The sequence below is a fragment of the Lissotriton helveticus genome, chromosome 1_1 (genome assembly GCF_964261635.1).
Source record: "Lissotriton helveticus chromosome 1_1, aLisHel1.1, whole genome shotgun sequence".
Lineage (NCBI taxonomy): Eukaryota > Metazoa > Chordata > Amphibia > Caudata > Salamandridae > Lissotriton > Lissotriton helveticus.
Window position 1 is genome coordinate 1,002,421,290 of NC_136057.1, and position 13,062 is coordinate 1,002,434,351.

The 13,062-nt window shown below is 44.1% G+C and overlaps 1 protein-coding gene across 2 annotated transcripts in view; it reads right to left on the reverse strand.

The window, feature by feature from the left end:
* Window positions 1-6,016: 6,016 nt before the first annotated feature.
* Window positions 6,017-13,062, reverse strand: part of KLHDC10 (kelch domain containing 10) — a 291,780-nt gene continuing 284,734 nt past the window's right edge. For both annotated transcript variants that reach the window (XM_078677593.1, XM_078677592.1), the window contains one exon: window positions 6,017-7,198. In XM_078677593.1, the coding sequence (XP_078533719.1) occupies window positions 6,989-7,198 (210 nt within the window). In that variant the 3' untranslated portion in view covers window positions 6,017-6,988. The remainder of the gene's footprint in view (window positions 7,199-13,062) is intronic.

A 13,062-nucleotide genomic window follows, 5' to 3' on the forward strand; every position in this document is an offset into this window, starting at 1 on the left:
CATCTCCTTGTGTTTGCTTTCCTCTTTCAATTCAGCACCCAGAGACAAAGGCGCTGTATCGGAACCGAAAGATTGCTGTGTTATCCCAGGTGATGCCGGTCTCAATGTCAGACTGATTTTATGTGGTGCCACCTTGGAATCTGTAAGAACAAAAGGTGGTACGCAGGTAGCAGCGCCAAAGGATCAAACTCAAGCAAGGATCCTAGAGCTAGAACGGGGCTTGGGACTGATGTCTGTCTGGATCAGGGGGATGGACCAGAACGGGAACCCAGTTAGAGTACCTCCCGACTCCTTGGGGCCTGAAGTTTCTCCTGAGGAAGTCAACTACCCGAAGATGCGAGAATTTGCTTGGTATACTCCTAAAGCTGGACAGGAATCGCTCTGGTGCCAGGAGATCTGGGAAGCCTGGAAATTGACCTGGTACTGGTTCTGCAGGTGGTGTGTTGGACGAAGGTGTAGAGGCACGGGTGCAACCTTGCTCTTATTTTGAGGATTTGAAAGGGCACAGAGAAGTCCAATGGCATTTTAATTACTTTTTTGTTTTAGACTTACCCGACTAAGATTTGGGCTCGGATGATGACCTGTCAGGGGAACAGCTTCGGAAAAGGTCCGTGATCTGCCACAGATCCAAGATCATCCGCGGGAGTAATGCAGCATCTTTCTGTGTCGCACTGCAAGAAGCTTCATCGCCTTCTCACAAATCACCTGTAGGTGAAACAGGAGGCAGTGTAAGCAGGCCATGGAGTTGGAGCCCGACCTAGGCTCCTAAGGCAGACCAAATAAGGAGACACTCACAGACAGACATCTGTCTGTATGATTCCCCGCAAGGTTTGAAACCTGTATGTTTCTGAGGGGACATGTTCCCAGTATACTGGAACCAGAGAAGATAGAGCTTGACAAAAGTTGAGAAAAAGTTGGCAAAAAAATTATCAAGGTAGACCTCTGGATCCGCGACTGTTGGCACAGTAAGAAGAACTGATGTCAGCACACCGGGTGGCACTTATATAAGCATCATGCATGTCACAGAGCGGTCGGCACCATCTATTGGTGCACAGATTTATTGCTTAAGAATTTTCCAGATCGATTCTGCAGCTTGGAGAATATTCTAGGGGAAGGAAGCTGCAGTTAGAGTCTTTTCAGAAGTTATGTATACTATGGGTTAGGCAAATATCTGAAGGGCCTTAAACCCTACCACTAGAAAGTACTTACTTACAACAGACTAGACACATCCTAGTGATACAGAGAGCCCCGAATAGATGTGACTGACATATCTCAGAGAATACTTCTCTGGCCACCCCACATTTCAGATATATGTATGATGATATTATCAGGCAGGGATTGCCATGTGAAGATAACGGGGTGAGAAGAACCACAGAGGGTTAAGCAATGGAGTGGGAAGCAACGAAGTTGGTACTAATAGGTGAATGCATGACAAGAATAAGTGGTACCAGACTCCCACTTGAGGAAGTACTTGATAAACATAAGGCAATAGATTGCCGATTACAAACAATCATAATTACAGACCGGGTAATGAAAAGAAAGCAGATAGGAACTGGGGCACCAGGACACACTGGTCAAGTTCATCAGTACAACCTTTCAATAGATATTGCATAGAGGAGATAAATTAGATGGACTGCTAGTCTGATTGACAAAGACAGTGGCGGCTCCTCTGCTAAGGCGGAGGAGCGTTGCCCCACTGCTCTTTGAGCAGTGCAAAAAAGTAAAATTAAAATAAGATATTATAATTTTTTTCCTTGCATCACTCGGAGTCAGGTCGGGTTAGGGCCGAGCTCACCAGGGTGAGGAGTGGTTTGCGCTCCCTAAATGCTAATGACTGTTCGGCCACCTGGGTGTGCTGCACAGCCCGGTGGAGAATATGCCTAGGCTTTGCCCAAGCAGCCAAACAGGCCGCTCAGACCAATCACAATGCATGATTGGCTGGGAGAGACTGGGAGCCTAGGTGCTTCTGTTCCTGCTGCAGTGTCTAGTGATGACAGAGGCGAATTGACAGCGGCCAAAGGTACGTTTATTTATTTATTTTTCTACCCCACCACCCCCGTTCTGAGGCAGCAGCCACTGCAAAGAGAAAACACCCTTCCTGTCATATCAACCACTATCCATTATCATCACCGGCATCAAGGGTTAAAGCAAAGCTCTAGCAAACAGGCTAATGAAAATAGTGAGTACCCAGGAACATAATGAAAATAGTGGGTACCCGTGTACATAATGACCAATGTTGTTTTAGATCATATAGAAGCATTACCCAGAGGCCAAGGTGTCTTACACAAATTCTGCCCTAACTGGGTAGTGCAGCATTATGCTTTGCTATCAGAACTAAACAGAAATAAAGCATGCAACGCAATAGGGTAGGACTAGATGTTAAGAGTTTTGAAGACTTTGGGATTTAGGCCCAGGTTTCGGATTTGGAAATAATTGTTATAAACACAACCAACAGCAAGAAAGAAGATCACACAGGTGGTCTCAGAGACCTTGGAAACAGAAAGAGGGGTCCACTCACAGTTGCTATTTGCACTTGTGGTTGAGTCATTAGATTGTAAATTAAGTTTGATGGAGTGGGAGTCTCAAGATCAGGTTCACAGGGAGCATTATGCCATGTATGCTTATGAAACTCCCACTTGTTTCCAGCCTGACAATTCTGTGCATGTGTTACTTTGAGTGTTGAAGTTGCAGGTCGCCTGCACACCAATTGTGAAAAATCAAAGCTGTTCACTTTGGGTAGTGAACCAGGATAACACACAAGCGTGTCTCCAGAGGAGCCAGTGTGAGGGGAGTAGGATCAGTATTCATACCACAGTGGACATGGTCTATAACATTGCTAAGCAGCTCCAGCATGCAGTTGGCTGGATAAATGAGGAGGACAATTGGAGGGGGGCAGCTTATAAAAAAAATATAAGGCTGCTCATGGCGAAACACAGATGAACCCTACCCTCTACCCTGCGGGAGTTGCTTCTGAAGGGAGAAGCATTCACCTTGATATCCATAATCTCAAGACTGTCAAAACCTGGGCAAGGTACACAGCGTGGGTTATGAAGACGCCTCTACATGCATAAGACATGAATTTCTCAAAGCTACAGCCATTCAAGCGTATTCGTCACAACTATGTGGTAACCTATAAGATAAGAGGGAAGGACAGTGAGAGGCAATAGTAATTTTGTGCCCATATAACATTTCTTATATTCACTGAAGGACAGGGTGTCAGAGTGCAGCCAGGGCAATTTTTTGCAGTACACCAAACTGCACAAGAAATATGGACTGAATTCTAGGACGCCCCAAAAGCAACTGAGACCCTGGTTATGCTATTCAATTTAAAAACAGAGGGGGAGTTCGATTTTATATTTGTTAAATAATTAAAAGCAGAAAAAGGTGGATGATCCTTGAAAACGAAAGCACATAAACACAATGTCCAGATTCCTACAGAATAGGGAATGAGAAACCGCATACGCATGTGTAAATGTCTTAAGTAACACCAAGTTAATGCTGGTTCAATTATCCCCATAGTACTTACTTCACCATACGGAAACTGGCAAAGATATACCCATGGGACACTAATCCTGTCCAAGAAGGGCATCTGCAGTGGCCAACTTGTTTCACATATTCTGGTCCTTTCGAGTGACGTAGTAGTTTTGGACGGAATTCCTGGTGAGGCTGCACCCAATCATGGGTGGTATACTCACACTTACCATTTACCAATGTCTGCTGGAGGTAATCCCTAAACCAAAGAAAAGCAAAAAGAAATACAGGTTTGCTGTGATGAGTGCTGTCCTCATTAAATATTTCATAGCGATCCGTTGGTTAAGGCTGGAGGAACCCCAGAGTTAAATCAGGGTAAAAGATATCTTGGAATTGGCAATAGAAGGCAGATGAGAGCTTCAAGAACCAATGACTGACTGAAGACCCAGTAGAATGTAACAAAAAAACGGGCTCTCTCAGACAGACTAGGTAGTAAACTGACCTTTGACTATACAGTCTTCAACCTGGAATGGGGAACAAGAGGTGCAAATGGGATACAATAATTACGTAGTATACAAAAATATAGATAACAGACATACAGATCCCGAGGAGTGGGGAGGGAAGGGAATCAGCGATGTACTGGTGGAAGATAGAAGATTACCACAGCATGAGTGAGATACTCAGTCAATGCCATACTACACACTGCAGATCAGACTCTGAACTGTAGGGTGATCCTATTAAAAGATTACTTTTGTCATTGGCCCTGCCGACTGCTACTGTGAACGTTTTTTATGTGATTGGATACCTGTTCTTTGGATCGTTGAAAATGTTAAAAATAAGAATCTTTAAAAAAAAGTCAATCAAGAGTTACCAAGAAGCAGCAGTTTTTCAGATGAGAAAAGAAAGAGAAAGAGAATAGTCACTTTTATTACACTAGTGGTGATTCCATGACCTTGACTAAAGGACTCAACTGTTTAATGGATAAGATTACTTCTTCAACAGCCGCCACTTCCAAAGCTGGTCTCAAAGGGGTATGAATAAGCCAGCTGTAACTAAAGAGGATTATAGGACGTTTTTGTGGCTTGTTTGGTTTAGGAAGGTCTGTTCTTCACACTTATGCACCTTCCCATGTGAATAGGAATGAACTGACTAATGCAACATCCTCAATGTGGGCAGACCTGCACAGCCCAATTACCAGGAAAGGTCTTTTGACTACTCCGGAAGGTCGGTCTGGGGAGAATGCCAGGAGCAAAAGACATTCCATTAGGATTTAAGCTGGTCAATTCCCCCCTGGAACCTAACTGCCTATGTTCCTACTGCACAAGCAGTCTAAGCACAGGCTTCCGGATCACAGAGAAAACATTTCACTCAGGACAAGCTTTCGCCACACAGAGAAGGCCATTCCACCACCTCAGAAATCATGTCCAATATTGGGATTCATAATCTGAGAGCCACATGGGACTTCTACTGGTATGGGGTCAATAAGGTACAATCATTTTTGTTAAGCCTCATGGGAATATCACAACAATGTCCAGTTCAAGCCCTATATTAGGCCTATGCAGCATCACTAGGGATCCCCAGCTGAAACCACTGCACTGACAGTTGGAACATTAATGCAACATCAGGTCTAGAAAGTACAAAGTCACGACTTACTGTTCACTTACCACGCCAAAAAGGAGTCCAGATTCATAAATTGCCTTGCTGACTAGCGGTTTTCACATACAGAAATAGCCCCACATGTAAATTATTCAGGAAGCAAGAAAGATATGGAAGACAAAGTATTGTTTGCTGGGTGTCGCATCGAGGAGTGTGATCCCTGAAAGAACTACTTTCCTTAAAACAGGACGCACATGTGGAGGAACCAGCTGCAGAATTGACTACTCGAGTCTGTAGGTCTTCCAGGCCTCCGTATTAATTAGATATGGTGGCATGCAATGCTTGGTGAATAGCAAACTGGAGCAGCTAGGATAACTATGCTGCTGCGGGAGTTTCATAATCCGAGGAGGAGCAAAGCAGCAGGGAAAGAGAATAGGCTTTGTGTTAGATATTTCAGGACAGAGTCATGCATACATTTGTGCATCCCAGTTGAAATATCAATGCACTCCTCTCCCCCGTGATTACCAAGTATTGATACCCAAAAAAGTGAAGGACAACATCCTGCTTCATTATAAAACACATTGGGTTTGGATAGCTCCAAGAGCAGCATTGTTTTTACAGGGAACTGCAGCCAAGTTACTTCACAACATATAGTACCAATATCATATGGATGAGAAGGAAAACATACAAATCTTAAGGAAAACCGATCAGTACTGAGTCGAGGGAAAGTTCAAACTTGTAACTACATGACCGACATTGGAAAACAAAACATTTATAAAGGCTAGTACTCCTGTGAAGCCACTGCCTCGAAACAATGAAACAAACACGAAGATTGATGTCTTAACCACACAAGTATAGTTGGCTCACATCTAGAGTAAGCCTTATCGGTTTGAACTGAATTTCATGTTGACGAGTCAATAGCCAAAACACAGCAACAACAACAAAAATCTGAAGTTACTCTAATTTTTAATTAAGATTTTTGGCATAAAATTGTACACAGTACTACTTGGTAGAACTGAACATCAACAGAGGCATAATAACTTAGGGTAGCTGAACCTTTGATTTGCCAGAAAAGGGTTGCAGCTAATCAGTTAAAAAAACCAAAATGGCAAACATTTTTTACAACGCTGGAGAAGCCAGAATATAAGTCAGACACAAGACACTCATTTACATTGGCACAAACTTAATTTGTTGGAGGAGGTCTATGGACAGCCTTCATGTGCACCACTTCAGTACAGTTAAAATGTTTGGCACAATTGTTTGCATTTTGTCCAAGTATTTCGAAGCAAACATTAGGCTTACAGATACGATTCCAATGCAATGGGAAAGGCGGGAGGGCGGGAAGAACCATTCACAGGACCACTGGAGGGAAGTCCATTGGAAAAAAACAAATAAAATAAGAACATCCTTTGCCTTGGCAGGACAATCTTTCCCCTTTTCTTGCATCTCCTCCTTAAGAGCTTGGACGGCAACATGCTAATTACCAAAGGCACATGCAAAGCCTATACAAAGACAGTTCATGAAGAAAATAGCTTTGCTGGCTCAACTGGTTTCCGAAGGACAACTGCTCTAGACAATTCCAGATGGTCTCAAATGGTTTAATTTTGGGACAAAATTGTAAAGAATAGAAGTTAAACACCATTAAATGGGTGAGGTAAATGTTACCAATATAAAAACTCAAAATCGAGCCAGTGCAGACACTTGTGGCTGAAGGTCTTGAGTTGGAGTCTATACAATCTTCATTTTTGTGCTGATTTATTTAAAAGAACAGGGGACAAAATGTTTCATGAAATTTAATTCACAGAAAGGCAACTGATGTATTGGTGGAGTAAGGCATCAGAATTGGAGTTTTGAGTGAGGATCTCCTGATTTCCTAGTAGAGTTCTCCATGATACATTGGCCGTGTTTTCCAGGTGTAGGTTCACTGTAACCGCTCGAGGAGTCCCGGGGAAAGCCCAAGCTGTAAGAGTTGTTGTGTAGAGAGATGGGCCAGGTGAGGGAAAAACTTGTTTAATTTCTCCCAGCACAGTTCTAAAAGACTGGGCACCACCAGCCAGATTTTAAATAGCGATCCAGTCCGTTTGTTTTCTTGAATGTTGACAACTCCACCATGGATGTACATGCAGCCAGCCTACAAAGAAGAAAGAATTTGTTAAGTCTGAAAATGCAGATTCCCTCTGAAAAAATTCAAGCGAACAGATAACTTGATCAACCTTCATGCAGTGCAACACAGTGCATTTGTGTGGCTAACTGATGATTGGCAAGAAAGGAAGTGTTTCTTACCTGTAACACCAGTTCTCTCCTAGGTGAATTTCAATTATAGTCATAAGCACTAAATAGTCCCGCTCAAGTGCAGGGACAAGGGAGCATTTTTCACAAAATATCTTAAGTGTAGATGTTTGCCTTTCTTCAAGAAGGCCAGCTGTCACTTAAGAAAGAAAAATATTATGCAGCCTAAAGGACAAGGCTACAATAGCCCAATTCTTCATTATGTACTTAAAGGGGCCAGGAGAATTATACATACATATAGTTTCATGATGTTTTAATATGACCACATAAATCTTTCACAAACTCTTTTTTTGATAGAGCATAGAGATGAAGGAAAGTAGGACAGAGTAGCCCCACAGGATGTCATCAGAGTTAAAAATAGAGGCTGTTCCTTTAAGAACCCAGGGACCACCAGTATTCCATCATGCTGAGCAGGTGGCAGTTGCTTCAATGCTTTTTTATGTGGTGCATGATATTTAGGTCCCACAGTGACCTCTGTCCACTCCACAGGGGAGGAGGGAGGGTTGTTAAGGATTAGAATGGAAATCCCCCTATGAGAGAATTGGAGTTACAGGTAAGAAACTATTCCTTCTCTCGTGGGGGATTTCCATTTAGAGTCATAAGCACTGACTAGAGTAGCATGCCCATCCCTACTAAGAGAAGTGGAGCAGGCAGAATGAACTAAGGCAACCATTTAAGCGTCTGCTCTAGCATCAGAGTCTAGGCAGTAATGTTTGGTAAATATATAGACAGTTCTCCATGTGGCTGGTATGCAAATATCCGGAATGGGGATATTCTTCAATAAAGCAGCAGTAACCGCTTTACCTCTAGCGGAGTGTGCTATAGGTTTAGCGATAGTGCCTGGTTAGCTTTTTGGTAACACAAAAGGATGCAGGAATCTATCCATCGGGAGATGGATTGCTTGGAAGTGGCTAAACCGGTACAGACCGGGTCACAGTTAATAAACAATTGATTCAATAAGTGGTTTCCCCTAGTCTTGTCGAGACAGAATTTCAAAACTTTCCAAACGGCCACGGATTGAAGATTTTTCAGCTGGAGTAAAGGAATTCTAAAAGAATGTTGGTAAGTAGATGGTTTGATTGACCTGAAAGTCCGAAATAACTTTGGGGAGAAATTTCAGGTGAGTTCCTATGACCACTTTGCTAGGAGTTCCTATGACCCCATTTGCTAGAGTGGAAGAATGTGTATGGTTGGTGAGGAGTTAGCGCTTGGATCTCGCTAACCCTGCGAGCCGATGTTATTGCTAGAAGGAAAGCGGTCTTCCAAGAAATATGTTGCAGGACAGCTTTGTGGATAGGCTCCAGGGGGTCCTGGAGAAGACATGCAAGTACTATGTTAAGCTCCCAGGGAGCAGAATGACGCCTAATTAGAGGGAAAGCCTTCTAGAAAATCCTTGATTACAATAGATTTTGAAAAAACGGTTTGTGAAGAACATTTTTTGTAGGCAGTAAGATCTGCCAGGTGAACATTTATAGAAGAGAATTGCAAGCCAGATTTTACCAAATGGAGTAAGTATGGAAGGAAGTAGGATCCACTTTCTTAGAGAAACACCATATGCAAAGTCTCTTCCATTTGAAGGCGTATGCGTAACGTGTTGAAGTCTGCTTAGCCTCTTTCAGGATGTCCGTGCAGTCTTACGGCAGATTCGTGTCCGTGCTGCACTAGCTCAGGAGCCATGCCACAAAACTCAAAAAGGAGAGATTGGGATGTACCATCTGGCCTCCGTACTCAGTTAGCAGGTCTGGTCTGCATGGCAGTTTGAGATATGGACGGGTGGACTGGTGAACGAGGTACGTGAACCACCATTGACGTGACCACTCCATAGCTATGAGGATCGGGAAACAGCGTTTACAACGCTGCTGTTACCACGCAGGTAGGTAACAACGCGGTTGTTACAACGACTACGTTGTTACCACACGTGCCTTTACATCGCAAGTTATTTCTACGACTTGCACTAGGTGGCGTTCAACACCAGGGAATGTGTTGGATTTTAAATCCAACACATTCCCTGCTGTTGCACTAACTGGAGTAGGAATAGTAATGTACACTATTCCTAAATCCAGCGCAAGTCGTAGAATCGACTTGCGATGTAAAGCCACGCGTGGTAACAACACAGTCTTTGTAACAACTGCGTTGTAACCTACTGCGTGGTAATAGCACGCGTAGTAAAGTGCTTAATTCAGGAGGATCATCTTGGTTCTGTATTGGAACAACTTGATGAGGACTGTTGGGATCAGGGGAAATCATCAGAAAAGAGTAGAGAAATTTGCCAGACTAATTGATCCATAGGACATTCCCCAGAGTCCGTGGCTTGAAGTAACTTGGAGGCGAAGCTTCAGCATTTTGTGTTTTCTGCGGTGGCAAACAAGTTGATGGCCTTTTGGACGATGTTGTCGTTTAAGACCCACTCGTGGTTTTCTTGCAGGAGTCCGATGAGGGAGCCTGCTTGAGAATTTTGAACCCCTGGAAGGTGAGTTGCTGTGAACACGAGGTCCCTGGCTAGAACCCATTTCCAGATACTCTGGGTCTCGGATGACAAGGGCCTGGACCTCACCCCTCTCTTGCTTGTTGGGGTAGGACATGGTTGTTGTACTGTCCATCTGAACAAGCAGGGAGTGAGATCTGAAGGACATATGGAACACTTTCAATGCCTGATAAGAGTACTCATAGCTCGAGGACATTGACATGGTATGTCGATTCCCTCTACGACCACTTACCCTTGACTTGGATATGATCCATGTGGGCTCTTCTGCCCAATAGTGAGGCCTCAGTGACTATGGTTTGAGGAGGGATCTCCTGATGAAATGGCATACCTCGAAGTAGGTTGGTTGGAGAGCACCATCACTTCAGGGACAGTTGTATCCAGTCTTCCCAATTGCCTGTCAGTTGAGGAGATGGGCATTCACTGTGAGAAAAATGCAGGAGGCCATGGAGCAGAGAAGGGAGGATACTGTTCACTGTTGAATGAGTGGCTTTCATGACAGCAGGGTACTTCCGATGGATCAATAAGCGCCTCTCCTCCAAAGGACACACTTTTGCCAGTATTGTGTTAATGAAAGCTCCAAATAATGATAAGTTTGAACCGGGACAGGAGTCCACTTATTGTGGTTGACCTGAAGGCCTAATATTTTTAGGAAATTGCACGTCTAATTACAATGACGCTGAGCTTCCTGAGAAGTGGGCGCCTTGATTAGCCAATTGTCTAGGTGTGGGTAGAGTAATATATTTTGTCTCTTGAGATGGGCAGCAACTACTCCCATGCACTTCCTGGAGAATGTCCTATGTGCTGACTTCAGCAAAATGGAAGTACTTGGTAATCGTAATGGTTCTGCCCCACTATGAACCTCAAGAACATTCGATGGTTTCTGGCAATTGGTATATGAAAATATGAATCTTTAAGGTTGATAAAACTGAGCCAATCCCCTGGTGTAATTGGGGATAGATTTGGTATAAAGCCAGCATCCAGAACCTTTCTTGCTGAATCCACTTGTTGGCTGTTTTGAGGTCGAGAATGGGTCCAAATTTGTTCTGATCTTTCTCCTTGACAAGAAAGTACCTGAAATAAACGCCTGTACCTCACTGTTGGCGAGGAACAGGTTCCACCGCCTCCTTTTGTAAGAGGATTTTGACCTCGAATCTCAACAGTGGGAGTTGGAAACTGGATAGTTTCAACGGTGTGGACGGTGGAGGACTGGTGAACCTCAGACAATATACTGCAAACAATATTCAGAATCCAGGCATCTTGTGTCATGGTTGCCACTCTGCCAGATAATTTTGGATGCTTACCCCTACCGGAGTGGGTAACTTTAAAGAGGGAATTAATGATTTAGGGGTTTCACCCAGATGGTAGCTTGCCCTTTTGAGCAGGCAGCTGGATAGATCTCCCTCTAGGCTGTTTTGTTTGGTAGAATTGATGCTGCTGTTGTGCACCATTGTGCTGGTGCCACTGATACCAGTGAGGGGTTTGAACCCTCTGGGAATAGAAGCGGGGTTGGTAGGATTTGGAAAGATTCTCTGTCCCAGGGTCTCTCTAAGCGAACTACCTTTAGTGTGTCTATTTCCGCCCTCATCAAAATAGAGTGGAACCAGAGAATGGAAGATTTAATATCCCCTGCTGCAATTCTGGCTCGATGTAAGGCGGAGCTAGGAGTGCCTTCTAAGAGTGACACTGTGGCAGTAAATATGAACCACTAGGGAAACGTCTGCTGCAACACTAAAAGCTAGATTAGATACCATTAATCCTTCATTCTATGAAGTCTTCCCTCCGACCTCTAGGAAGGTGTTACGCAAACTGGTTCCTGGATTCCCACAGTGCCTGGTCTTATCTGCCTAGAAGAGCCAGTGGCACTGGCCGCTTTAGTGGTGGTGGCTGTTGTACTGCACACTTTGACCCACAGAGTCAAACTTCCGACTATCTTCCCGAGAGGCACTGTAGAAGTTGGAGTAGTAGTACTCCACAAAAAAGTACTCCGCACTCTTATGACCAAAGTGCACAACTCTCTGAGACTAACCCTGGTTGGTAAGGGATGGGAAAAACCTATTCAAAGTGATGAGCTGATCTCCACTAGAGAGTGGGGAAGGACACACATCCTTTTGTTTTTATTACCCTCACACACCCTAGTGGTGTCATGCTTCATCATCGGGTCACCCAGACGCCTAAAAGTCAGGGTGGGCTTTACGGTATTTCAGGGCGCTCTTGGATAGATGTGGCCAGGGGGGGCTCAAAGATTAAAAACCAGCCGTCAGATCGCAGTTTCCCTTTATTCGTGGATCCGTCGGGGATATTAAAAAACAAAATTTTATTTTTAGGTCTGATAGCTGCTCCTAAACTGCCAAGTAATAGATAATTTATCTTTGTTTAGTACTCACTCCATCCCATCTTAGGAGAGTAATCGCGTCTAAGGGAACTCCGAGAATGGGGTAGCCCTTTAGTCAAACTGCAATCAAGGGTCCTGCCCCGCGACGTTACCTATTAGGTTCGGGTCCCCGGGCTTGTGCACAAGGACTAAAACATGTTGGCACTAGGGTCATAGGAACATAAACCTCCTGTTTGACCCACATTAACCTTTGTTTTTTAATATCCCAACAGATCCATGAATAAAGGGAAACTGGGATCTGGCGTTTTTTTTTTTTAATCTTTAACTTCCCCTGGCCACATCTATTCAAGAGCTCCCTGAAATACAGTCAAGCCCACCCTGACTTTTAGGTGTCAGGGTGACCCAATGATGTAGTATGACACCACTAGGGTGTGTGAGGGTAATAAAAACAAAAGGATGTGTGCCCTTCCCCACTCTCTAGTGGAGATCAGCTCATCACTTTGAAAAGGTCTTTCCCATCCCTTACCAACCAGGGTTACTCTGAGAGTCGTAAACTTTGGTTATAAGAGTGAGGAGTACTTTTTTCTGGAGTAGTGTCTACACACGGGAGGACGTACTCCCACTATAGGAATCCTCTCGACCCTTCCGGCACAGGGAGTTCCCTCCCTATGTATGCCATAGTATACTGGTTCTTGAAGTTGGAGTAGCAGCATTTTGCTTCTTTGCTGCTACTATAATCACAGAGTCTGGTGTATGATATGTTCAGAGGAAAGCAGGATCTTGCTTCGGAGGGCTATATATCTTTGGAAGCCGGAATGGAGCCGGCTTAACTGAGGCTGGCGTCAGAAAGAGGTCCATACCAGGTTGAAGGAGACCTGGGGCTAGAGGC